This window comes from Telopea speciosissima, chromosome 9 (genome assembly GCF_018873765.1).
Source record: "Telopea speciosissima isolate NSW1024214 ecotype Mountain lineage chromosome 9, Tspe_v1, whole genome shotgun sequence".
NCBI classification, from domain to species: Eukaryota; Viridiplantae; Streptophyta; class Magnoliopsida; order Proteales; family Proteaceae; genus Telopea; species Telopea speciosissima.
This window is the reverse complement of record NC_057924.1, coordinates 61772459-61800033: the sequence shown is the minus strand read 5'-3', so window position 1 is coordinate 61800033 and position 27575 is coordinate 61772459. Positions and strand designations below refer to the sequence as shown.

General features: G+C 39.2%; 2 protein-coding genes across 6 annotated transcripts; both read right to left on the bottom strand.

Annotated features, from left to right (window-relative positions):
- Positions 1–723: 723 nt before the first annotated feature.
- Positions 724–27189, bottom strand: LOC122638566 (trafficking protein particle complex subunit 1-like). Of its 5 annotated transcripts, XM_043831416.1 has the most exons (7): positions 27161–27189; positions 26328–26564; positions 25065–25179; positions 23778–23896; positions 21185–21242; positions 4276–4281; positions 724–804 (listed from the first exon to the last, which is right to left on the bottom strand). In XM_043831416.1, exons 2-5 carry the CDS (start codon positions 26549–26551, stop codon positions 21194–21196), a joined length of 507 nt encoding a protein of 168 aa, XP_043687351.1. In that variant the 5' UTR covers positions 26552–26564; positions 27161–27189; the 3' UTR covers positions 724–804; positions 4276–4281; positions 21185–21193. The 5 variants fall into 5 exon arrangements, with proteins under 5 accessions (XP_043687351.1, XP_043687353.1, XP_043687355.1 ...); XM_043831418.1 differs by lacking the exons at positions 4276–4281; positions 27161–27189 and adding an exon at positions 11227–11246 and having other exon boundaries at positions 734–804; positions 21192–21242; positions 26328–26597; XM_043831420.1 differs by lacking the exons at positions 724–804; positions 4276–4281; positions 27161–27189 and adding an exon at positions 18088–18098 and having other exon boundaries at positions 21190–21242; positions 26328–26597.
- On the bottom strand, positions 5713–10437 carry LOC122639233 (disease resistance protein RUN1-like). The gene is made up of 5 exons (XM_043832054.1): positions 9819–10437; positions 9593–9707; positions 8219–9317; positions 6935–7664; positions 5713–6587 (listed from the first exon to the last, which is right to left on the bottom strand). Exons 1-5 carry the CDS (start codon positions 10435–10437, stop codon positions 5713–5715), a joined length of 3438 nt encoding a protein of 1145 aa, XP_043687989.1.
- Positions 27190–27575: the final 386 nt, after the last annotated feature.

The following is a 27575-nucleotide window of genomic DNA, read 5'->3' as shown; positions in this document are numbered from 1 at the left end:
TTGAGAAGCGAGAAAATTAAAAGCATGTAAGCTTCTCTCTCTCTCTCCTTCGTGTGTGTGAAGACTTCCACCTCACCAATTATCTGGTAGGAAATTATGTACTTTCCAAATATATTCAAGATGAAACCCTATGGCCCTATCTGTGAAAATGATATTGTGGACAGTGAACATATCTTTTCTTATTGTAATTTCTTGAGTGCCACTTGGTTTTGTTCCCAGTTCAGTCTTAGAGCTGATCTAATCTAATGGGTAATTTATGAATTGAACAATGGTGGAATTGGTGGTTACCCTATTGAATTACTGTGTCAACGATGAAGAATCTAATGAGAGGAACAATCTTGTACTCTTGTAGCACCTCTCGATCGTCATCTTGTGTTCTCGGATGCAGCTTTTTCTTCTCCCAACCGTTGGATGGGTGGTTGGAGAGGAGTTGGATGCCCAAGTAGTTGGAGAGGATCTGTACCCATAGAAAAGAGGGGTGTATATCGAGACAATTTTCCTGATGCTTCTCCGAAGAAAATTTAACTTAGTCAAGAAAGAAGAAAAATAGTCCGAATTTGGTTACAACATTTAAATACAGAGCAAAGACCACACAAGTGACACATGCAGGGATAAATGCACAAAGTCCAATGGTGATATCCTTAACATTCAAATCCAATAGTGATATCCTTGACATTCTCAATAGATGCTAAATAATTAAGAAGAAGAAGATGATGATGATCATACAATCGGACACATGACACCTTAAGCTTCTTCCCATCCATCAACTAAATCAAGTTATGTTGTTGGTTTTCATATCTTGATCTCCGCATTTTGTCAAATGATAAAATTAGTGTGCAATTAGTCATTCCTTTTCAATCATATATGAGGCCCATATTATAAAGTGATTGACTATACTTCACCTCATTATAGGTTCTTCACATAGTGATCAAGAGATGCCTTGAATAACCCGCATCTAAAATAAAAAATAAAAGACGAAATCAGTCAGCAGACTATCTTCTGCAATTTGAACCTTGCAATAAAAAAAGGAAGAAAAAAAAAGTTCAAAGAAGAATTATAGTTGTAACTACGGTATATGATTGTAACATTCATATTTCAATTCTATATTTAATGTGAAATGGTCCCACATCCACCAAAAATAACCAAAATATGTATATCACATATAAATAATCAGTATCTACCAAAATATAATACCAAAAAGAAAATAAAGAAAATATTAAAATTGGCTACAAGCCAGCAACAACATCTATATATCAGTTCTACAGCTGAACTGACATGGTTCCCCCACCAACCCAAAATATCATTATATGTATTATTACATATATAGATTATAGCAAACAGAAAAATCATGAGGAAATCTGTCAAAGAGAGAGAGAGAGAGAGAGCGGTTATTTCTGCAGACTAAAGGCCCCGGGGGTACAGCCAGCTGAAAGGAGAAGAAGCAAGCTATAATAGGCACCAAAGACAGAAGAAGACTCCAGATTATCCTCCATCTGAGCATGAAACTATTGGATTATGCAACAACCACATGTATAATAAGAAACAAAAATGTAAGAACAGTTGGAGCTGCTTGCAAGGAAATCAATATTTTTGCTTTCAGATGGAAACATATAAAGTAAAACAAAAAAAGATAACAGAATAGGCAATTTGATTGATGGATTCAGTGTAGTTTACTCCTCCTATCCTTAAATCAAAGTTTACTTCCTCCTATCCTTAAATTTCAACTCTCCCTTTCTCGCCACACTCTCCACTGCCCCAATCCTCTTTATCCCCCATTCTCCCCTCCTCAAGTTCCTTCTCTCTATGATCTCCCCTCCCCATCTCTCTTACCCCCACACATATGGCGCGCCACATGTGCATCTGCACTTGTACATTTGTTAGATGATGGAAAGAGGACATGTCTAGATCAAATTAAGGGACGGTTTTTTGTGCTCGTCAAATAGGGGGTGGTTTAGGCATTTTCAAGGGGGCTTTGTCCCTATCTAAACAAAACATCACGGACTGAAATCTGAAAGGATGTAAAACAAAACATCATGGACAGTAAGGAAGTCATGTCTCTACGCCTCCACATTACCAAATTATTCTGTAAGATTCATTAGAAGCCAGCATTCTAACTATAACTAAACTATACCAGACAAGGGTGACGGAAGGCTTGAGAGGAGAGACGTTGGGGTTGGAGAGTCTAGTTTGGGAAGGAATCCCATTGAAGGGGATTTGGTTAATCAGATCCAATCGGATGGAGGATTTTTGGAAGGAGATAGAGTGTATGCCGGTTTGGGCGCTGATTTAGTGGAGAAAGACGTGGTGGTTACTACTTCTATTAATCCTCACGTAAATGCTCCTTTGTTTTCAAATTTGGAAGATAATGAGGTGGCATCAGATTCGGGTTCAGTTTCGGATTCGGATGCTGGTTCAAAATTTAGCAGCCAAGATGATGTCCAAGCATGGGAGGAACAGGGTACTGTTGAGACGGGGCATAAAGGTAAATCTTTGGTGCTGAACCAAAGAGAGGGAGGGAGTTCAAATGTACATATTTCCCACTTTCAGGATGGGGCTAGCCTTTTGAATATGCCTAATAAGGTGGAATCAGTTCAAAGATCGGATTCTTGTGGGTCGGGTTATGACCAATCTGATCAAGGGGAGGTGCAAGGTGGGTGGACTTAGGTGTTGGGTCGAAAAAATCGTGTTGGATGTAGGAATGCTCTTCGAGTTGGACATGTGGGTTCCCATATGACAATTCTAGTTATTGGCATAACTCGAAGTCAAAAGAATGCAAATCTTGGTGTTAAGGCGGTGGACGCAACAGTAGAAAAACATCAGGTTGATAAGGAGTTAGGAGTGGGGTTACAAAAAATCCCATCTCCCTTTTCGCCAGAGGAGGATGCTCTTTTGGTACGTGGTGTTTGATCGACCTGGTTTATATGCTGAGCTCTCCCGACGATTGAATAGGGTAAGGACCCGCTCGGTGCGCCTCACAGATCTCCTATAGCCTTATTTTATTATTTCTCTTGGGTAAGCAAGTAGTTTGTTGCCGTCGCCAATATGTTTTAGGGCTGTCCCCTTTTTTTTTGCTTTAGCTTTCTTTGCCTTTAGCATGTCTTTAGGCTTGTTTGCCTCCTTTTTAATCGTCAATAAATTGTTTATTTGAAAAAAAAAAATAGAAAACCTATACCAGACAATAGAATAACTCTATCAGGAAAGTACCTATGAATTCCATGACTAGAACATGAAGCCTCAACAGAAGAGGAGTTAGACACCTAATACTAGCTGCCCTTAACCTGCAGTTCAGAGAAGTTCAATTCAGAAATAAAATTACAACTCTTTGTTTAATGGTTAACTGTACTTATTAATTTTTCTCAATGACATAATATGAATCACTTAGTCCAGCTGTTGTTCTGATTCTAATACATCATTGTTTGCATAAAGCCAGTCTAAAAAAAGTAGTAACCATCTACCCTCCTTTATGCAATGAACATTTCTCCCTTCCCCCTCCCTCCCTCCTATCCCCCCCCCCCCCCTGCTGCCTACTTTCTTGTTATTCTTCATGCTAATGGTTTGGTCAAGATCATTGCACAAACCAGAATTTTGAAAAAAAGGTAGCCATAAGTGATGTAAGGTGTTCATTTGGTCATGCTTGTGTTTGTGGATGCAAGTGCATCAAAGCTCCCCACAATTAACCAAGGCCTACCTTGTTTGTTCCAAGGGTAGATGTCACTCCCTGAGGTGAGTCAAATTTTGCCCAACCTTCATTTTCTGCAATAGGGAATTCTGATTGTTTTTGCTCCATACCATTTGTTTCAGACTGCTAACGTGTGTGATATTGGCAAAAACAAATCGAGAGTGGAATTCCATTTGCTTTCGTTTTTTGGCATTCATCTCTGAGTATGAACTTATTGTATGAAATCGTGCATCTTCAACCAAAATATCTCTCACAATTTAGGAATATAACATGCCCCTTAAAACAATCCGTTGACGAACAAGCAAATTGGAATACAACACCAAATGAGTCAGTCAGTACAGACACAAGGTTTCATTCAAACCCAAGAAATGGATGAAAAACCAGGGCTGGAACACTGGATTCTTTTGTGGAGAAGTATTTATGAAAATTTTCGGTATGAGTGAAGATTCAACAGGAAAATAGGTCGAGTAATGACTAAAAGCCCCGATGCTTTTCCCATGCAATAAGAATTTCCTTGAGAAGCAATTTCGACCATCAAGGTTAGTGTGGGACGCAAGAGGGGGGGGGGGGGGGTTGGGAAGTGGAGAAATGGATACCCAATACTGATCCTTCAAACACAAGCTTCTATCAGCCTACAGGAAACACTCAAACCAAATTACGAAACAGAAAAGATATAAGTAGGTCTCTTCCTTGTCCCACACGTTATACTGCGTTTGCAAATGAGAAAAGTGCATTCCCATTTGAAGTTTTGTATGTTCCCATTTGAAATTGTAATTTAAATCAATGAATAATGATATCAAATAGTGGGTTTCTTCAAAATGAAAAAGAAGATGGTATATAATAAAAAGGCAACTTTCCTAGAAAAAAATACAAACTTCAAATGATAATGCACTTTTCTCATTTGCAAACGCAAAACACAAAAAAAAATAATAATGACATTAAAGAAGAAAGAAAATGTGAAAATACCAGTACAATCACATTAGGAGAGAAGGAAGAACAAACAACCTGAATACCCAAATCCAATACATTTGCAGCCAACATCCAAAGCTAATTAAAGAAAAATAAATAATGCAAGGAAACACCCAAAAAAAATAATAATTGAATTTAAATATGTATTCCACCAAGAACATCTTCGCCAAAACATAATTTGACACTTACCCAAAGATTTGTGAAGACTTTTGCTTTATTCATTTGAGTCAAACATCTCCCCACTCCAGGAAGATCATTTCGGGTCCTAGACTCTTATCTAGGTGACGACTCTCAAGTTATATCTATGCTCACTCCGGAGGACGAAAGCTTTAAGGTACGAAATTCACCCTTGTATCTTTGAGGTTCCACCCTCCGGAGAGAGCATGAGGGTTAGGGCATAGAATCATGGCTTGGAATCTCAATTTTGATCTAGGCATCAACTTCTGCTCAAAACACATTCTTTGTTAAAGAACAATATTATCAAGATTACAAGAATGCCAATGAAAATGAGGGGAGAGAAAAATTCAAATTGAAATCCCATAACCCTGATTTTAGAGATAATTTATAAGGAAAAAAACGAAGGCCATCAAGGGATATTAAAAAAATAATCACTCACCTACCATCTCCATAGACCATCTCAAGGGGTGGTGTCATCAGGTCGATTTGTGAAATCCATCTATACATCGTCAGCCTCTTCCTCGGCAGCATTGAGAAGAAGAACCTTTCCCATTGCTTTCATTAGCAATTCCCATTAATATGGTACTTAATGGTACTGATGAAAATTCTGGTGCTGGTCTCTAAGGTCTAAAAACTCAGTCATCTGCACGTACAGTTAGGAATAAGATCAAACTGAGGATACTATAAATAGTCAAAGCCCAAATAAAGAAATACTCCTATAATAATTAAACACAAAAAAAAAAAAAAAAAAAAAAATCCCAATCCATAAAATTCCAAATAAATAAAGACATAAAGGGAGGGGATTGCAAAGAAAAGAAAAGAAAAGCAAACCTGGATGCTAGCTGAAGTCTCCATCCACGGCAACATGCATTATCGGAGTACCCCTCTCAATTTGGGTCTCCGACCATCCTCAGTGGGTGGGACTCACCCATCCAAAACCATTTAGTTTCGGGAAACGTAACTTCAACCGATCTGGTATTTTTTTTCAATGATATACACTCCTCAACATTCCATGTAAACCCATGTCGCAATTCATTACCGATTTGAATCTCAGTTAGCTTCTTGCAGGCAGTAATGGCTAGCCTCTTTAAATTTTTTGACAGAAGTGTTAATCTTTCCAAGGACTCGCAACCACTGCTATTGACCTCCTCTAACAATTCCAATCCGTCAATACCATGAATCTCGGTTAGATTCTTCCAACCTTTAATCGAAAGATTCTTCAAATTTTGTAAGTTTGACAGATCAAGTAAGCTTTCGATGATGATGGAGTCGTCGTCGTCGCACCCACTAATATTCAAATTCTCTAAGAATTTCAATCTGTGAACACCATGAATCTCGGTTAGATTCTTGCAGCCTGTAATCTGTAGATGCTTCAAGTTTTTAATGGTTGAGAGATCAGGTAATCTTTCTATCGAGATGCACCGACTGATTGTTAATTTTTGTAAGGATTCATAGTCCCCAAGCCGCACAATCTCGGACAATTCCGGACAAAACTCGATTTTTAGTTCCCTCAGCTTTTTGGAATCTCGCAGATATCGTAATTTTCTTAATTTTTGGCAACTCTTTATCTCCAACTCCTCCAAAGACTCCATCCCTTCGCCGCCTTCAAAATCGGATACGACGGAACACATAGAGAGCTCTATTGCCCTTAGATTTTTCGAGCCCGTCACTTTTAGTAATTTTTTTAATTTTGGACAGTCAAGAATGTCGAACTTCACCAGGGAATCCAATTTCTGCTCCTCATCAGCAGCAGCAGCAGCACCTTCAATTCAATTTCAATTTCAATTTGTTCTAGCTTGGGGCATTTATCAAGATATAATTCCTTTAAATTTCTCAAGCCGCCTCCTCTTGGTGTACTCGATAGTTTTTTCATTGAATTGCAGTGGAAAACACAAAGTTGGGTCAAACTTGAGGGAAGACCAAAGATGTATGGAATTGAATGGCAGTTAGAAACGAAAAGGCGGGTTAACCTTGAGGGAAGACGAGGGATGGATGAAATTGAAGAACAAAAATCAATTGAAAGACGGGTCAAAGTTGAGGGAAGTTCAGGGATGTATTCAATTGAATAGCACTTCTTAATTACGAGGCTGGCCAAAGTTGAGGGAAGACCTGAGATGTGTAAAAGCGTCGAGCACCATTCAATGCGGAATTCCCCTCGATATTTTAGGTTCGAAAACAGTGGGGGTGATCTTACAGTAGAAGGAAGATTTGGAAGCGATTCAAGACTTACGCAGCTATAGACATCAAGTAATGTCAAGGAGATCATGCCCTTTAAGTTCTCCGGCAGCTTTTTGAGACTGGTGCAATGACTTAAATGGAGTCTTTCAAGAGAAGTCAACTGACAAATTTCAATTGGGAGATCCACCAGATCATAGCAGCCACTTAAATTAAGTTTTGTCAAGGAGGTCAGACGGCCCAAATTCTCCGGCAGCTTCTTTAGATTGCGCCAGTACTTTAAACTGAATCTTTCCAGATAAGTCAACTGACAAATTTCAATCGGGAGATCAACCAGATCAAACACACTTAAATTAAGTTCTGTCAAGGAGATTAGACGGCCCAAATTCACCGGCAACTTCTTTAGATTTGTGCATTTTCCTAAATCGAGTCTTTTGAGAAAAGTCAACTGGGAAATTTCACTTGGGAAATCCTCCAGTCTCTTGCAACCACTCATGTCTAATGTGACTAACTTCTTGTGACAACAAATCGATGTATCAATATCATCCAAAATTTCACAATCTTTAAGGATTAATACCTCCAAGAGTCGATTTGCTGAAACATCAGGGGTACTTGATAGTAGACGACAAGACTTGAGATTTAGAACTTTCAAATTTTCTGCCATCTGCAAAATAGAGTATATGTGGTAACTTATCTAATTAGCATAAGAAGGACTAAAAGAAAATTCAAATTTTCTTTCAAAGACTTTCAATATAAACAAATTAAGAGAGAAAGAGAGAGAAACCTTGATGCAGTTCCAACCAATCCAATTTTTTGTGATCCCACTACATGATAGATCAAGAACTGCCAGATTTTTTGGACAAAAATTGGTTAGCGCAAATTGGTCAGAGCATCCTTTCCAACTAAGCCATCTAAGTTCTGAAAAAGAATTGGTGAAGTTCTCTGGAGATTGTGCATAATCGACTTAGAGTAACCTTAGATCTTTCATTGCAGCAAATCCTTCACTCGTCAAACATTGGCTCGCTGGTCTATCGTTGTAGAAATCAATGAATTGGCTGAAATCAATACTGAGTCCTTCACAATTAATTGTTCCCTACAAAATAAAGGACCTTAATTAAATACCAAACTAAGGTTGTTCTAATAACCCAAGAAAAAGCCATCAAAGACCTAATTCACAAACTCCTCACAACAAATAACAAATGTGTATTCAATACCTACCGTTTGTTTAATCAGTACTTCGAAGACTTCCTTTTGAGACCATATTCGACTACGCTGCCTTGGCTTTTTTATGCTCTCTTCACAAACAATAAACCTTCCAAGATCCCGAAGTATATCATGCATACTTAAGTTATCATCCTCATTAATTGTTACCAAGGACTTTTCACAAAGAACTTTAAGTCCGGCTTGAGGGAAAAAATCACATCCTTCCCATATATGACATGCAATATCTTTATTCATTCCGATGAAAAAAAAAGCCGTGTCAAGAAATATTTGTTTCTCCAGATATCCTAATCCATCATAACTTATTTTCAAACTTTTCATAACACGATCATCGGGAAATTTTTGCATCTGCTTTAACTTATCTTTCCATACTGCTTTTTTCTTTTCATCAAATAAAGATGAACCTATAACTCGAAGAGCCAAGGGAAGTCCTCCAGTACTTTCTACCATAGCTTTGGAGAGATCCAAATAACCTTCTAGAGGTTGGTCCCTTCCAAACGCATAATGACTAAAAAGTTTAAGAGAATCATCGAATACCATTACTTCGGGCACATAAATACTATCTGGTTTTTGAGCAATTAAAACTTCCATATTTCGGGTTGTGATAATGATCTTACTTCCGTTACCAAACCATTTACAGTCCCCAGCTAGAGACTTTACTTGATCATCTTGATCCACATCATCAAGAACAATAAGAACTTTTTTTTGGCAGTACCTTTGTTGGATCACTTTAATTCCAGAACCCACATCAGTAATATTTTGATTTTCTTCTTTCAGGAGACCATTGATAAGTTGGTTTTGCAGATAGGGAATCCCAAATTTTGAAGCATTCTCTCGAACATTTTCAATAAATTTATATCCTTCAAAATGGCTAAGGACTGTATCGCAAACAACCTTAGCGATTGTTGTCTTTCCAATGCCACCGAGGCCATGGATACCCACAATCTTTCTGTCACCAGACTCCATATCTAATCGCATTAACATTTCTTTTATATGATTTTGGATTCCAACTAGCTTATTAGAAACAGGCAAGAGTATCTTGTTCAATGTAGTCCAAACTGTTTTAACAATTTCTTTTATTAACTTCCCTTCATACCTACATAATTAAAAAAAAGAAAAATACTTGGATGAAACCACAAGCGAATATGAGACACTATTTACAAAATTTCAACCTAATCTCACTGGCCACATGGCAGATATGAGTGAGAAACTAAAATTTTTTCCTTCAGCCACTGGACCATTAACATTAATTGCTCCGGCAATTAAGTAGTTCAAACTTTATACATGACTTCATCATGCATGGTGGGGATCGAAATAAATATGGAACCAATTAAGTTAAACAAAAATTAATTTAATGAATGTTGGACTTGCATGCGCTCTTTGAGATGCCATCCATTCAATTCTCCAATCTCTCTCAGAGCCTCTTTCCACTTTTGTATATTTTCTTTTTCGGTTTTCAACTTCATCTCGAGTGAGAATACATCATCTGCACGTAACAACAGATCAGATGTTCTATTTTTGCCATTTACATAGGGATGAGGGGTTTTTTTTGAAAATAAAATTAAAATGTGATTGGAATGATTGAATGTACGTTCACCTGTTGGTACAAGTAGTCGAACCAAACTCAGTCCCTCTAAGCTTTCAGCGTTCTTACCTGAGCGTTTTACCCGATTGAGGATAAAACGATCATTTATCGCCTTACCGTGTCTGTGCAGCACGGTCTTATCAGGCAGCTGGGCGGTTGATGATCCAAATTGGAATTGGTACTTATCCACTAAATCCTTCTGGTATTCGTCGACGTGCCTCTGGTACTCCACAAAGGCTTCCTCATATTTGTTTTTCTGGTTTCGCACTTCCATTGGCTCAACTTTGTAGAAAATGGGAAACACAATCTGTTTCTTTGTTTTTCTGCATTCAGATATCTGGGTTAGCTCATTGAGACACCATTTGCTTGACCCATAGTTCGGGGATAAGATGGGAAGGGAGATTATTGAATCTTGGATTGCAGAGATTAGCTCCGGGCCAATCATTTCTCCCTTGGGGAGTTTATCCTCATCTCTGTAAGTTCGAATTCCAGCCCTATCCAAGGCACAGTAGAGGTGGTCCTCGAAATTGGTGCGAACGTCTTCGCCGTGAAAGCTCAAGAATACTTCATAACTCCTTAAACCAAACGAGGATGAAGAAGAAGAAGAGGCCTGATCATGAGCTACTGCCATTTGATCAAATTGCTTGCTTGATATCTGTTCTCTTCTCTTCTCTTCTCTTGAATGAAGTGAAAATGTGTCTCTCAGTGTTCTATCCCCTTACCTTTTTCTCTTTTTCTCTTTATCTCTGACTCATCGCTATCCTGCTTTTTCTTCGGTTCTCTTCGTCGTTTCTTTCTCCCTTTGAAGTAATGGGAATCTTTTGTGTTGTGTAACTCTTCTGACCGCTCGTATAGCAAGGCTTCACCCCATTTTTCCCAAGCCTCATGTACCCTCCTTTACTTTAATTCCCCATTTCACTTTCTTGGTCCCCACTTCCCCCACCCACCACCAGAGGAATTTATTATTCGAGTAACTTTTATGGCACAAGCTAACCGACAATCTCATCACAAATCCTCTTCCACACGACCTCTAGTTCCACCTCAGTGGAACTAGGGGTGCAAGTTTGGTCCAGTCCGCCGGAGCCCGTCGTGGCCTATCCTGAACCCGAAGAGTGTCTAGTTTGAATTTTTCAATCCTATGGGTGAGTTAGGGTTGAAATTTTAGGCCCTGAGTCAGGGTTGGGCTGGGTTAGGGTTAAAGCCTCGGGCTAAACACAGTCAGACCGACCCTCCCTTGTGGTAGATTAAGCTTTACAATGTATTGTTAAATTTTGTAATTTTTTTTTAGTATCTTATCTATTGGGTTACAAAAAAAAGCTAATTAACTATTAAATGAAAATATTTACAATTTTAAGATTGGGCTAAGTTTTTAACCCAAAGAAAAGTCTAATAGTCAATTAAGTATGAAACAAACCAATACCCAATCACATTTGTCTCATATTTTTAGTGTGTAGGACGACATAAATGGCAAAAAAGCAAGCCAAGTCAAGGCCAACCAGGCACTAGAAAAAATCAGGGTCAATTAGGGGCAAAATAGCCCTTGGCAAAAATCAGGGTTAATCAAGGCCAACTCGGCCCAACCTGGCCCGATTAGGGTCAATTAGGGCCGGGTTGGACTTGGGCTGAGCCCGGCAAGATTGGGCTCGGGCTGAGATATCTCAACCCGACCTAGGGTCGGGTTAGGCTTGGGTTGAGCTAAGAGGACACAAGGTTGGGCTAGGGTTTTAAAAAACCCGTCCCAACCCGGCTATGTTTCACCCCTAGGTGGAACTCTTCGAATCCCCAATCTTTGGGCCTAAACTTCCACTCTGCCTCTACTCCCAGCCCTTCCCTGTTGCAAGCTACACCCGATCATCACTCACCCTCTAAAGGATTTAGTCGTCATCGAAAACGCAGCAGGGAGGTGGATCTTCCTCTTCTTCCCGCCCTAAAGCCCCTCGTCAACACTTTTTTCCTTCTTCTGGCCAAAAACAAGGTAAGTCAAACCAACCCCGCCTTTGTACTTCTGATCCCTCCTTTGAGGGCAATGATGACCTTCTTCCCGCTGGACCCTCCACACTCTTTGGTATGGTGCTCGGTTGGGCTGACCCACCCATTTTACCTCTTAAAAATTATCTTGCCTTTGTATGACAAGCTCTGAGAGCACGACGTATTTTCGTCTATGATGGTGGCTTCTTCTCTGTCGAGTTCTTTTCTCCAGAGGATAGGAATTTAATCTTGTCTGAAGCACCTTGGTGGTTTTCTGAACACCCTTTACATATTTTTCTAGGGTCCCCTTTCTAACCCGGATTGAGCTTCTCTCCAAGGAGCCCAACATGCCCAGGGAGCATCCAGCCGTTGGGCTGTGCTGCACACATCCCTAGGCATGCGCCTAGATGTGTGCGGCACAGCCCAACCCTTGGATGCCCCCTGGGCACTGAGCTCCCTAGAGAGGAGCTGGATCCTTCTAACCCCACTGTGAATCTTCTAAATTATGAGAAATACCGGTTTGGATCCAATTGCTTAATGTTCCTAAAATATGCTTTAACGAACAATCTATTTCCCAGGTTGTTTCTTCTTTTGGAAAGCCATTAACAGTTCTTTTTAACTGGGAATATTGGGGATTACCTCCATGGACGAGCAAGGTGAAAATCTTATTCACTTTTCAACAACCCTTATGTGCCTCTGCTAAACTGGAGTTGGATTTAGGTGTTGGATTTGTGGTATTTGTTCATTTTGAATGTTTTTTCGCATGCTTTGCTTGTGGATTACTTTCCTATAGTACTACTGCTTACTTGTTTCGTGACAAACCTGTGCAAGCATTGATTTTTATCTGGCACCCCCTCTTTTTGTTGGTCTTCACAATGAGAATAAAGCCAGCCCTGAAGATATTATTATGATCAGTGCTGATAAGGTAAGCTCGGCCAAGGGTTTGCAATGATGGTGAAGGAGTCATTACTAAGGGAGAATATGATTTTTATTTTACCTCAAAAGCTACTGCTTACTTGGAAAACAATTGCTTTCTTCAAGCTCTGCAAACTGAAGATTCTATGTCCATGCGCATTCCTGAACTAGCGCTCCAAGCTTTTGTTACACACCAGCTGGATAATTCTACTTCAAATTTAACCAATTTCCTGGCCTCCTCAAAGGAATTTCATTCTCAAGTCCAAGAGCTTGAGGCTCTAATTTGTTTGGCCACCAACTTACAACAAGACTTTACCTTTCCATCTATAGATCACATCTCCCAACATCATCACGAAGAGTGCTCCTTGGGCTTTTCGAAGGCCCCTGACCAAGTACCACTTTCTCCATTTGAAGATACTCAGTAAGGATCATTTGCTCCCCCTATGGCTCCTCAACCCGGTAAGCTTGAAGTTACTGGTGATCAGTACCCTATGGATGCTAGACAACCCTCCCTTGATAATCAATCTCATACTCTACCGCAACCCATTACTAACCCTCTCTTGGAAGACCCAATGCCAATTCCATCACTGTTAACACCTCCATTTTCCCCCCCCTCCAAGTTTCTCAGTGACCTCTGAACCAAAGACTATTAACATCTTCCAATTGTTCCACCCTTTTACCCTTCTGGATTCTAGTCAACAATTGAACTCGTTCTCCTTCAATCCCTCCCATACCCAGTCTGAGGGCCAGGAATCTTTCGGTTGCAGAAAATGAAAGTTTGGGGACTATAGCCAGGACTTTCCAGAGGACTCTACTGATTCTGAATTGCTAGCAAAATGTGTTGAACACTTTGCTCAATCCAAATCCCACTCCGCTCTCACCTCTCGCCTTAAAGTCTTGGTATGTGAGATGCAGTCAGAAGAGGAACATGTCCCCTCTCCTTCTAAAAAATTATCTACTTATAATGGGGAGGACGACGGTTAATACGCAACACAGAAGATTCCAATTTCTTCATCTTTCCAGGTAATTCATTCCTTATCATTCTACCTTTTATTTATCTTTTGATACATTTTTTATGGTATTTTGGAGCATCTAAATTAGCCTCTACTGTCTTAGCCGTCATCATATTGTATATAACATTAGGTTTCTATTTTCTGTTTTGCTAGTTTTTTAGTTTTCTTCTTTCTATTATTGTTTTTGTAGTTTTTTATTCCATTTAATCCTCATTATATTTTTTGTCATTAATTCTCTGTGGATTTTTCACCGTGATCCTTTTAAGTTGTAACGCAAGGGGGTTCCATTCCAAAAGAACCATTCGAGCACTAAAGAGACACCTACTCTCTCACAACCCATATATCTTTTTCCTTCTAGAGACAAAATCCAAAATCTTGATAAGACCCAGATCCCATGGTATCTTCAGCATTATAGAATCCTAGGTTTCTCACCTAGTACTGGAAGAAAAGGATTGAGTGGTGGCTTGTTATGCTTGGGTAAACAATTTATTCAGTTGGATTCCATCATAACCCAACCCCGGTTTACTGCCATCACCTTCCCTACCATTGGGAATGCTGAACCTTGGGTGTGTGATTGGATTGTATGCCCCACCCTCTCCCACAGAACGACAGGGTTTTGGGATGAATTACATGATTTCCTTACCAATCTCTCTCTACCATTTGTTTACTTGGTGACTTTAACCAAATTCTTAACCCTGAGGATAAATTGGGTGGTAATTGTCTATCTTTTAACTCCTCTTTTTTTAGCCTTAACAACATCATTTCTTCTTTTAACCTGGCTAATATTCCTCTAAGAGGATCACTGTAAGTATCGCGGTCCTCGGGACGAGGGTTCCTCCGCCTTATGGCGACAAGAATTGGTTTCGATGAATAACGACATATCATTCTGATAGATTATCATGGGGATTGGGATTATACTTCATAAAGAAATGGAGTCGCCACCTAGGATTAGGACCTAGGACCCAATGGGTGTAACCCCATTCGAGATTAGCGGAAATGGCTACGTGATTCTATATGGTCTGGTCAGAAATTCAAGGTAAGTAGTCAAGTTACGAGAGTGGGAAGTATTAGGCACCCACCTCGTCCCGATAAACCGGTCTTTCTACTAGATGCTTGTTTTCAAATATTCTTCCTTAACAATTCATCCTGTATCAACATGCCAGGCTAGATTTTGATGTACTAAACATGACAAAGAAAGAAAAAAAATCATTTACTATGTACACTAAAGCAGGTTACTTTAATGACCTATATTATGCCAAAAATAATAAGAAGGACAGAGACAGATACCTGTCAAGAAATACAAGAAATAAATGAAAATGTACCAAATACGAAATATGCGATGTCCTGCGGCTCAGGTGGAGACGGACGATCGGATTCCCTCTCTTGTCGGACAGAGTAAGGACTATATGAGATGGGTTTCGTTACTCAGACTTCGGACAGAACAACAACTGTATAAGGGATTCTCGTTATCTGTATACAGACATAATAAAGGCTATAAAAGGAGGCTTTTGTTATCCATATGCGAACGGAATAACATCTTGATTAGGAGGTGAGCGTTCTTCACTCAAGCGGATAATCGATGGATCTACCCACAACTCGGAATATTGCTCAAAACTCACTTACAAAGACTTGAAAGAGGACAAAAATCGGATTGGGAGGGTCTCCCTAGGCTTGGAACCCATGAAAATAAGGGGAGGGGGACCCTCCTATTTATAGGAGGTGTCCTACCCTCACGGCATCGGATAAGTCTTCCACGACGCCGTGGATGATGTCAGCAGGCCGACGTTGTTGCCCCTCGGGGCGATGTCGTTTTTTGCCACGCTCCTGGGGGAGGCCTCCACGGGGTCGTGGGGGACTGACCACGGTGCCGTGGACAGTATGGGTCATTCCTCCTACTTTTTGAGCCTTAAATGGGCTTTCTTGATTGTTTTTGGGCAGGTTTAGGCCTATTAGGCTTTTTTCTTTGAGCTTTTCAAGGGTTTTTTTTCTTCCGTGGTTGGGGAAGGTGAGCAGTACTTCCTTCAACATTTGGTAAAAAGATTTTATAAGTCATTTTAGGGTGATTTTGGCTTAGACATAGGAACAAGAGTCCTTCTTGAGAGAGATACCGATGTCTGTCCGTGTCCTATTGTCATCATCGCCAAGGGGTGACAAAATTTAGTGTCTACAATCACGTTTCACATAGTCGAACAAAAAACGTATCGACAACCTGATTAAGGAAAAAATTGATCATTGCCTTGCTCATCCACAATGGATATCTTGGTTGCAGCAGATCTCCCTTTCTACCCTTGCTTCTTTTGGATCCAACCACAATCCAATTCTTCTTAAAATGGATCTCTCCTCTTCATCCCACAAGAAGTTATTCCAGTTCCAAGTTGTTTGGTTTTACCACCCTAATTTTTGGAATTTTGCAACTCCAATTGGCAAATCTTGGGTGATAGGAATTTAACCTTTAAACTCCTACATTTTAGGAGTTTTCTTAACTCTTGGAATCACAATGTCTTCGGCAACATCACATCTTTTCATGACTCCTGATTCTGTCAATTAGCTAAACTGGAGAACCAAGAACCATCCAATTAGATTGTAGCTAAAATTCATGAGGTGTCCTCTACCATCCACTGGGTCCTTTAAGCTGAAGAAATTTTTTGGTCTCAAAAGTCCAGACACCTGTGTGTAACCTAAGGGGATCGGAACACTCGTTTCTATCACTCTATTGCCAATTTCAATAATAAAAATCATCACATTGCTGCATTAAGAACTCTGAGGGCCAATTGGTCACTGATATCCACTCCATTGCTTCTACTTTTCGAACCATTTCTCTTCTCTCCAACCATTTCTCCTCTATTCTCACCACATCAAAACCCCTTGACCCTTCATTCATTGAACCCCTCTTCTCAGTCACCATTCATGAGTCCGATTTTCAAGCTCTCATCTCCTTTCCTTCCATTGACGAGATAAAAAATGCAGTGTTTAGTATTGGCCCATATAAAGCCTCACAATGGATTCTCTGCAATTTTTTACTACAAAATCTGGGACCTTTTGCAAAGTGATATACTGCATTTGTCTCCTCCTCCTTCATTCTTGGGACCCTTCCTTGCCAAACAGATCAAACCTTAATAATCCTCATCCCAAAAAATGAAAATGCAATGCACCCTATTGACTTCCGCCCTATCAGTCTATGCACTGTTTCTTATAAGATCATTGCAAAAATCCTCGCTCTCAGACTTCGTGGTTTCCTTGATTCTTTCATCTTCCCTTTCCAATCTGCATTTGTTAAGGGTTGTCAAATTACTGACAACCTCATCATTGTCCACGAAATCATTCACTATATGAAAAAAGTGCAAAGGCAAACAGGGATGGGTTGCAATTAAGCTAGACATGTCTAAAGCTTATGATCGAGTAGAATGGAGTTACATTAGGGCATCCTTTTCTTTTCTTAGTTTCCCTTCCAAATGGTGTGACCTTGTTACATATCTTATGTCATATGTATCCTGTTCAATCAAATTGCAAGGTAGCGCGTTTGATTTCTTTGAACCTTCCCGCGGTATTAGGCAAGGCTGCCCTCTCAGTCCATACCTTTTTATCCATGCTATGGAAGGTCTTTCCAATCTGCTTGCTACATACCGCGAATTAAACCTTTTTAAGGGGATTCGAATTGCAAGACGTGCACCTGAAATCACCCATCTCCTTTTCGCAGATGATACCATGATTTTTTGCAGAGAATCTCTAGAGATGGATACCATCCAAGCCATACTTCAACTTTTTGAAGATTTATCTGGAGACTCCATTAATTGGAACAAGAGTAAGATATTTTTTTAGTAAAAGTACTCCAATTGAGATGCATTCTCAAATCTATCGACGTCTTCATTTGCATGAAATGTCCTCTGATTCCATCTATCTTGGCAACCCACTCTCACCGTCCCAAAAAAGATGCTCTCACTGTAACAACCTCATTTCCAAAGTTCAAAGGAAATTATATTCATGGAAAACTTCTCTCTTAACTTAAGTAGGACGCTCGATTCTCCTCAAATCTGTTATCTGCTCAATGCCAACTAACCTCATGTCCTATTTCCTATTACCAAAATCAATCCACAACTCTCTTGATTCCATAAATTCTCGATTTTGGAGAGGGGCAAAATCAAATGACAGGAAACTCACTCTCATCCCATGGAATCCATCTGTCGTCATAAGACTGTTGGAGGATTGGGTTTCCGCTCATCGTCCCTTCAAAATGAGGCTCTACTTATTAGCCTTGGATGGCAGATGGTCAAAAACTCTACCTCAATGTGGAGCAAGCTGCTTAAGGCTAGATAGTTTCCAAATTCCTCACCTTTAAGTTTCAACCTTAAACCAAAGAAAGGGTCCTGAATTTGGAACAACATAGCCCACATTCTCCCTTCCTTGTGGAAAATGACTCAGTGGAAAGTTGGAAATGGATCTCACATTTCATTATGGGATTACAACTGGATACCAGGAGTTTTCCCCCTTTTTATCGGTCAATCCTGTCAACATAGACCTCCTTACACATTATTTCAGACCTTTTGTGTGGCAGAATCTGGTACTCTCCACTTTTACACTCCATCTTTCCACCACAAACAACAAACCATATCCTCAAAATTCCTTTATCCACCCATCCACATGAAGATTCCATCTTTTGTCCCTTTACTAAGACAGGGAACCTAACCACAAGAGTGGCTGCTCGGCTCTTAAATGATCTATCTTTCAGCCCTCCCTTTCAATCTCCTTCGCATCCATTCAAAGGAGTTTGGAAATTACTTTGGTCACTGAAAATTCATCTCAAATGAAAATTTTTTCTTTGGAAAATATTCCAAAATGGGATTGGAACTCGGTCAATTTTATCAAAATTCTATGAAATTCAGGATTTGTGTGCTCTCTGTGGATCACACAAAGAAACACCTTGGCATCTCTTCCTCTCCTGTGACTTTTCAAAACACATCTGGATTGCAGGACCACTAGGGCGCGAATTGAGTCCCTAAAGGTTAACTCCATTCTTGAACTCTTCCATTCCTTTCATACCACCCCCCTTGCCCATCTTTTGATCTAAAAACCATACTAGCCATCTTCTCCATTACATGTTATTTTCTTTGGTCTGAACGAAACTGTTGTTGGGTCTCAAATTCATCACCAAACCCTCTCTCAATAATCCAAAATGTGAACAAATGGATTAGAGAATTACACATTATACCTCATACACCACATACTGATCCAGAACCTGATCTTAGCCCCAATGCCAACCCCTCCCCCCCCCCCCCACCATCAGGGGACTACTTGCAATTACAAATCCAGATTCTCTGACTATTATCTGTGATGGCAGTTTTTTACGAGATTCAGGGGAAGCAGGTTGGGCGGCCATTATCATTCAAAACAATAAATTTTTATGTGCCTGTTCTGATTTTGGTTATACAGGCTCAGCAAAAGAAGCAGTAGCAAAAGGACTGTTGCTCGAACTGCGACAGACAGGATCATGGCACGGAGCACCTCTCACCATCTGGACTGACTACCTAGATCTGATCCAGAGGCTCTCTCAACCCACTATGCAATGGCCTTGGGAAGTTTTCACTGATTTATGGGACATTAAGAATATTTTGGTTGCATTTCCTAATTTATTTTTTTTGTGAACAAGCTAGTAGTTTTATCCATACTGCACATGATCTGGCTATCAATGCCAGATGCTCCAAGGAAAAACTGTATCTCTCAGACATTTCTCTTATTTAGTTAATGGGAAGTAGTTCTCTGTCCGGGAGTGTGGCCTACGCCAGCACTCCCATGTGTCTATCTCTCTCCTCCTCAAAACAAGGGGGCAGAGATGTCTTTTCACATGGAGACTAGAGAGAAAGACTCATGGGAGTGTTGGCATAGGGCACACTCCCGGACAGAGAACTTTTCCCTTAGTTAAATAGACTTAGCTGTTATGGCTCGACGATCAAATTGTAGCGTCACAATAGTATTGGAGAGCTTTGTAATCAATCACAAATTTTAAGACACACCCATTGCAACCACATATTTTAAAATCATAAGAAAAGACGGTGGGGCTGAGTTGTGTCATCTGTCACTCTCTTTAAGACTGTAGACATTCCTTATAATGCAATACGAGATTAATGCAAATTGACTTTAAAGATGAAAAAGCTTCGTAGGCCCATCTAGTAGACATTATACCCGCTTTACTTGGCCTCGTTGCAACATTAGATTAGAGTTATGGGAGAGAGAGCTAGCATGTTTAATGTTATTGTAATAGATTCTGTTGATAATAATATAAATTTTTTCTATCTAAGTTTTTGTTTTATTTTTTTTACATTTTTTCATTTTTCATCCAACCAGTTGAAGCTTAAAATTTGCAGCATTCTCAAGCAATATTGAGATTGCTATTAGGCATCTTTACCTTGAGCAACTGGGCACAGTTTGGACTTCGCCCAACCATCCAAACCTCATGTCTTGTTCAACATAAACATTTTGGGGCTTCGGCTGAGGAATTGAGACACAATATTTCATCACGTTGGGCTTGGCTCAGGCCTTGTACAGTCATTATAGGGAAAGGCTCTCTCTCTCTCCTTCCTGGGTGTGATTACTTCCACCTCACCACTTATCTGGTAGGAAATTATGTACTTCCCAAATATATTCAAGATGAACTCCTATCTGTGAAAATGAAATTGAGGACAATGAACATATCTTTTCTTATTGTAATTTCTTGAGTGCCACTTGGTTTTGTTCCCAATTCAGTCTTAGAGCTGATCTAATCTAATGGGTAATTTATGATTTGAACAATGGTGGAATTGGTGGTTACCCTATTGAATTACTGTATCAACGATGAAGAATCTAATGAGAGGAACAATCTTGTAATCTTGTAGCACCTCTCGATCGTCATCTTGTGTTCTCGAATGCAGCTTTTTCTTCTCCCAGCCGTTGGATGGGTGGTTGGAGAGGAGTTGGATGCCCAAGTAGTTGGAGAGGATCCGTACCCATAGAAAAGAGGGGTGTATATAGGGACAATTTTCCTGATGCTTCTCCGAAGAAAATTTAACTTAGTAAAGAAAGAAGAAAAATAGTCCGAATTTGGTTGCAACATTTAAATACAGAGCAAAGACCACACAAGTGACACATGTAGGGATAAATGCACAAAATCCGATAGTGATATCCTTAACATTCTCAACAGATGCTAAATAATCGATTAAGAAGAAGAAGAAGAGAAGCTAATAGACATGATAACTACATTTCACAAAAACAAAATATAGAATAGACAAGTAAGAGTTGCACTAGGTTGTAGGTCCCAGTTGCCATACAAAATCAACGCACCATACAAACGGACACAAGACACCTTAAGCTTCTCCCCATCCATCAATTAAATCAAATTATGTTGCTGATTTTCGTATCTCGATCTCCGCATTCTGTCAAATGAAAAACTTACCATGTAATTAGTCATTCCTTTTCAATTATGAGGCCCATATTATAAAGTGATGATTATACTTCACCTCATTATAGGTTCTTCACATATTGATCAAGAGACGCATTGAACAACTCGCATCTAAAATAAAATATAAAAAAAGACGAAATCAGTCAACAGACTATCTTCTGCAACTGAAGCTTGCAATCCAAAAAGGAAGAAAAAAAAAAGTTCCAAGAAGAATTATAGTTGTAACTACAGTATAAGAGTCCCAAAAAAAAAGAGTACTTCAAGTATCACAACGCTCACATGATTGCAACATTCATATTTCAATTCTACATTTAATGTGAAATGGTTCCCCCATCCACCAAAAATAACCAAAATATGTATATCACATATAAATAATCAGTATCTACCAAAATATAATACCGAAAAGAAAATAAAGGAAATATTAAAATTGGCTACAAGCCAGCAACAACATCTATATATCAGTTCTACAGCTGAACTGAAATGGTTCCCCCACCAACCCAAAATATCATTATATGTATTATTACATATATAGATTATAGCAAACAGAAAAATCAGGAGGAAATCTGTCCCAGAGAGAGAGAGGTTATTTCTGCAGACTAAAGGCCCCAGGGGTACAGCCAGCTGAAAGGAGAAAAAGCAAGCTATAATGGGCACCAAAGACAGAAGACTCCAGATTATCCTCCATCGGAGCAAGAAACTATTGGATTATGCAACAACCACATGTATAATAAGAAACAAAAGTGTAAGAACAGCTGGAGCTGCTTGCAAGAAATCAATATTTTTGCTTTCAGAAGGAAAAATATAAAGTACAACAAAAAAAGATAACAGAATAGGCAATTGGATGGATTCAGTGTAGTTTACTCCTCCTATCCTTAAATCAAAGTTTACTTCCTCCTATCCTTAAATTTCAACTCTCCCGTTCCTGCCACACTCTCCCCTGCCCCAATCCTCTTTATCCCCCATTCTCTCCTCCTCAAGTTCCTTCTCTCTATGATCTCCCCTCCCCATCTCTCTTACCCCCACACATATGGCCACATGTGTATCTGCACTTGTACATTTGTTAGATGATCGAAAGAGGAAATATCCAGATCAAATTAAGGGACGGTTTTTTGTGCTCATCAAATAGGGGGTGATTTAGGCATTTTCAAGGGGGCTTTGTCCCTATCTAAACAAAACATCACGGACTAAAATCTGAAAGGATGTAAAACAAAACATCATGGACAGTAAGGAAGTCGTGTCTCTACGGCTCCACATTACCAAATTATTCTGTAAGTTTCATCAGAGGCCAGCATTCTAACCATAACTAAACTATACCAGACAACAGAATAACTCCATCAGGAAAAGTACCTATGAATTCAATGACCAGAACATGAAGCCTCAACATAAGAGGAGTTGGACACCTAATACTAGCTGCCCTTAACCTGCAGTTCAGAGAAGTTCAATTAAGAAAAAAAGTTACAACTCTCTGTTTAAAGGTTAACTGAACTTGTTAATTTTTCTCAATTTGACATAATATGAATCTCTATAGTCCAGCTGTTGCTCTGATTCTAATACATCATTAATTGTACGCATACAGCCAGGTCTAAAAAAAGTAGTAACCATCTGCCCTCCTTTATGCTATGAACACTTATCCCTTCCCCCTCCCTCCTATCTCCCCCCTGCTGCCTACTTTCTTGTTATTCCTCATGCTAATGGTTTGGTCAAGATCTATTTCTATTAGGCTTCCATTCTCTTATTTCATTTGTCTTAATATATAGCTGTAAACCCGGATGCATAGACAGTGATTTGAGAAATAAATTTTTACTTTAGTGAGAAGCTGTGAAGTCTCTCTCCTTTTCACTTAATCAATACATAATAGGTGCTATTTTATTGCTTTTCCATCACTGTTCTTCCTCCTTATTTCTCTATTCTATTCTTCTTCATATTCTCTATTTTCCTGTTACTTTTCGATTACTAATCATCTCTGGAACTCTATTTTCTCTCAGATTATCACTTTTGTGATGTTTTATAAGCTGATATGCACCACATATCAGAATCTGTTCTTACATTTGAGTTTAAATACTTAATTCCCATCACATCCCCTATTTTAGCCTAATCCACCCATGAGCCTGTTGGTCTGTCTTGCAGATCAGCAAGAAACCAAAACGAAATGAATATCGAAATTTATATGCAAAATTTACTTTCCCAAATTTTACCGAAATTCACCAAAATATTTCGGTTTTGGCAGAGGGAAAAATGGATGCAAAATCCGAAATTTTGAACCTTGTCACAGCTACAGGTTTATTGATTAATAAGTTCTACTCGACCTCAATTCTAGGCATACTAGAATTCTAATTTTAGCTTATTCAAGTTTACAGATTTAATTGTTAATTCTGTTTCCATATTATTACCCTCATCAGTCCAGGCTTTCACCTATTGTATACTATAATCTGGGCCCTATTTCAGAAGCTACATTGTCCTCAATTGTCAAATAGAATTAGGGTTATTATGACTGCATCACAGGACTTTAAACAAAAATATCTCACAGGTGGCATCCAACTTCCCCAAACCCATGCATGTGTATACATTTCCTGATGATCTGTTGGCTGTTGCAGTGTACATTTTAAAATGCTCCCATTATTCACTGAGGATATGAGTAAACAATACCTAATTGGAGTTGCTGGAGTATAAAGTGGATTCTTAGTAACATATTCCACATACAAGTTGTAGATGTACTTCAGGGATTCCCGTAGATCGCCAGTTTTGGGGTGAGTAACCAAGATTATCTGCAACGTGGAGAAAGATCAAGCAACAAATGAAATTTATTGTTTGTGTTTCACTTGTTTCAGTTTAATAAAAACCATGTGCGCAAGCCAATAAAACATCCTTTTAACATTAAGCATGCATACTGTCTAAAGATTCCCATAGGCTGGGAACAATTAACAAATGCAAAGTTTATTTCAGAAATCACAGCGAAGCCCAAGAATTTTTAACAATTTGCATGAGGTTTTCTAACCCTAATCCTTGGGGGATTAGAATAGCCCATTACAAACAGCTTGGAACAACTACATCGCAAAGCTGAGGATGATGATGCCCACTTGGTTATTCCAATTTACTCACCTGAGGGAAGGACTATCATCATGGCATCGATACCATAAATAAAGCAATTGCTTCAATAAAGATTTCAGAACCTAAACTACTGATAATTTTATAGGAAAGAAAGCATAGTTGTCACAGAGTCTAGGTGACCCTAGGCATTGGAGGAGGGGAAAAAATCAAGGTGACACCAACAAGGTGCCTAGGAGGCGTCACCTAGACTACCAAGGCGCCTTTCCAGCAAAGAGCGCCTGGATGCGTAGGCGATGCCTTGACAACTATGAAAGAAAGTACTATCAACATGTTGAAAAATGGCTAAAATTCAAACATTTTAATATTTTGGGAAGAAAGGGGTAAAAGGAGTCCCAGCCTACTATCTCAAGCTCCTCAGGAGGACTCAAACTGCCTCCCACCAGTGCACTTCCACATGTTACAAGTGACAGAGACAACATCAAATTGAACAAGGGTATCAGAAGTGAAATGAATTTTGTGACTTTTGACCTAGTTGAGAAAATGCCTTTCTTCCTAGTCAGAATGACAACACATACAATTTACCATTTCCTACATGGAAACAGCTTGGAACAACTACATCGCTAAGCTGAGGATGATGATGCCCACTTGGTTATTCCAATTTACTTAGCTGAGGGAAGGACTATCATCATGATATCAATCTCATAAATAAGGGTCCAATTCCAAGTACTGACCAGGGCTCTATGTAATTTTAAATGTTTAATGCCCTTTCAACTCCCAATAGTCTCAGACAGATGATCCTATTAATATAAGTCCCACATGCTATATGATCATGGTATCAAGATAAACTCAATAAAATAAAGCACATGAAAGGAGGTCTGAACTAACCTTTATCCCAGAGGGACTCTCCATAAAACTCAGTTTGTATGTGTTTGAACGAAAGCTATGAAAAGAACAACCTTGTCCTGGTAATTGAGGCACCCCAAGATTCCCTTTCTCAACACTGTTCAAAGCAATAAACTATAAAAGCACTAATATATCAAAATGGATGTACTGAGAGAGGGTCATAACCATACTTAATCACAAAATACAAGTAAAGGCACCCAAAAGAAATAAAAGTAAAACTTCAAAGGAAAAAAAGAAGACAATGGCCCCTCATAAAAAAAAACACAATGTGTGTGGTTCCATAATATTTAGAGCATAGACCATTAAAATGTACTGATCCTCTAAATTCAGTACCCACCTTAGATCACAGGGTTATGCTAATGTGACCCTCCTCAGCATATTACAGTAGGTCGGCAACAACATGACAAATTAAAAAGAAAGAAAAGAGACAAGACATTCATGAAGTGCAATCCATGTTTTAAGTTTGGAAGAACGATTTCGGGAAGTACAGCCTCCAATCAAGGGAAGGGCAGCTCATTCTGGGACCATGTGTAATGCTTTGCTAAAGGAGAGAGAGTGTTGTCTAGAGTTTGGGGGAGTTACTTTGAGGAGGAGGTGCAACTGAGGGTGATTGTAGCTAGCAACATGAGTCTCCTCCATGGGTGCTAAGACGTAAAGTTGGTTACTGTTTCAGCACCCCCACCCCACCCCCTCCTTTTTTTACCTCTCACTCATCTTTTCTTCTCTTGCAGTCTTAGCACCCTTCAAATTGCATGATACTCATGTTTTTTAAGCTCTTGAATATACTATTCTTATCCCTATCGAAAAGTCGAAGATAACTAAATAGAAGAATCAAATAAAAACTCATTTATATGGTACTTGCATCTCATTTTGGTGCTCTAGTAAACAAGTTATCAGGCAAATGGAAATCCCAATAGACAGGATAATATTTGACAAGATTGACAGCAGAATATCAATACAGATGATGAACCAGAACTGACGAATTAAGTAATTAACTCGATTTAGTTTTATAAAATTGAGATCAAAAACTAAAATAATTGGTTGTCTTCCTCAATGCGAGTCTCTGATCGATGGTTCCTCACACAAATCTACACAATAATAAATCCAGCAAACATTGAATAAATCTATTTGTAAAAATGCAGTTAACATGACATACCAACTTCAAGCAATTAATTAGAATAGTGAAATTGCTTTTGGGATTTTGTTTTACAGCCTTCTCCATTGGAGAGAGAGAAGGAATATTACCTAGTGGGATCCATCTTAGCAGTGAAAGATTTGAGGGAAAATAGGAGACCAAACATGAGCTTGTGGTCCTGGTTAGCGTTCAGGGTCCTCAGGGGGCGGTTCCATTCCCTATACAGCAAACACACCCCATTCCTGTTGAAAATGTACATCATATGAGCATTGTTTCCTGATCCAGTCGGTGCTGGCGGTGACGGGCTGATCTCTGATCCTCCAAAAAACTGCATTCTTCCTCCCTAACTGGTAAACCAATCATGATTTGCAAAAGTTAATGCATACTAAGATTGAGGGGGGAGGGGGGAGGGGGGAGGGGAATCTGGATTAGACAACAATAAAGCAAAAAGGATACAGTAAACAAACTGATCATTGTAGAATGAAATGAATTTTCCCCTCATTTTAAGCTCATAATAAAAAATACAACGAAACCCCACAAGAAGAGTTCCAAAACAAAGAAACCCAATCGTTACACAATGACATGGTATGAGTTTCACCTCAAAATGGAGTCTGGGATTGATAATGAATTTGGCACAGGATTCTGTGAGTGAATACTGAATTATTATCCGATGCCTAAATTAAGATCTACAAAAATATGTTCACAGTAGCTAGGAATTTTTTAATAACAATAATTCCTACTCCATTTCTGGTGCAATCGATACAGGTTGGGCCCTGCCTCTGCAACATCTTAATGTCACAATTGTTTCCGATTCGATTGTGATACCACTGTCTCTATGCTTCCACTGGCAACGTCCAGAGAGATAAGAAACAGAAAAACCAAGTCATGTACTCTAGGGTTTGAATTTACGTATCGACGAGAGAAAGAGAGAGAGGAAACTTACCGTCCAATGATCGCCGCTGAGAAGAACGTCTGTCAAATATTGATTCCTTGAACTCAAGATACCTGCAATGAGCTCGGGGGAGGGTAGAAATGTAAACGGATCGAATTAGGTTGGAGTGGCATTATCATATTCGTGTTCGTTTATATTATGACGGAGTTGGATAATATACTATCGGTTTTCGGATGGATTCGGATAGTCTTCAGATAGTGATTTTTTTAATTCAGATTCTCCTAAACGTATATGAACGCAGACCAAAGATGAACTTTCGACTATCCGTTAACGTCTTTACCATTTTTATGATGAGAGTTAAGATTGAGACTTGAGAGTTCAACAACTACCCGTTCTTCTACTCTTCTTAGCCTTTGATTTTCTCACATAGATATGTGATTCCATGTATCACATTGTATAAAACAAT

What these genes read in the sequence shown, in the direction of transcription:
- LOC122639233 (XM_043832054.1), bottom strand. Translation starts at nt 10,437, where the DNA reads ATGGCAGTAGCTCATGATCAGGCCTCTTCTTCTTCTTCATCCTCGTTT. An exon ending in TGGCATCTCAAAGAGCGCAT is followed by an intron (nt 9,318 to 9,592) that starts GCAAGTCCAACA and finishes TTAATTATGTAG; the next exon opens with GTATGAAGGGAAGTTAATAA. An exon ending in GACGCTTTTACACATCTCAG is followed by an intron (nt 6,588 to 6,934) that starts GTCTTCCCTCAA and finishes ATTGAATTGAAG; the next exon opens with GTGCTGCTGCTGCTGCTGAT.
- LOC122638566 (XM_043831416.1), bottom strand. Translation starts at nt 26,551, where the DNA reads ATGCAGTTTTTTGGAGGATCAGAGATCAGCCCGTCACCGCCAGCACCG. An exon ending in GCTAAGATGGATCCCACTAG is followed by an intron (nt 25,180 to 26,327) that starts GTAATATTCCTT and finishes TGCTTTGAACAG; the next exon opens with TGTTGAGAAAGGGAATCTTG. An exon ending in ACTCCAGCAACTCCAATTAG is followed by an intron (nt 21,243 to 23,777) that starts GTATTGTTTACT and finishes ATTTTATTTTAG; the next exon opens with ATGCGAGTTGTTCAATGCGT.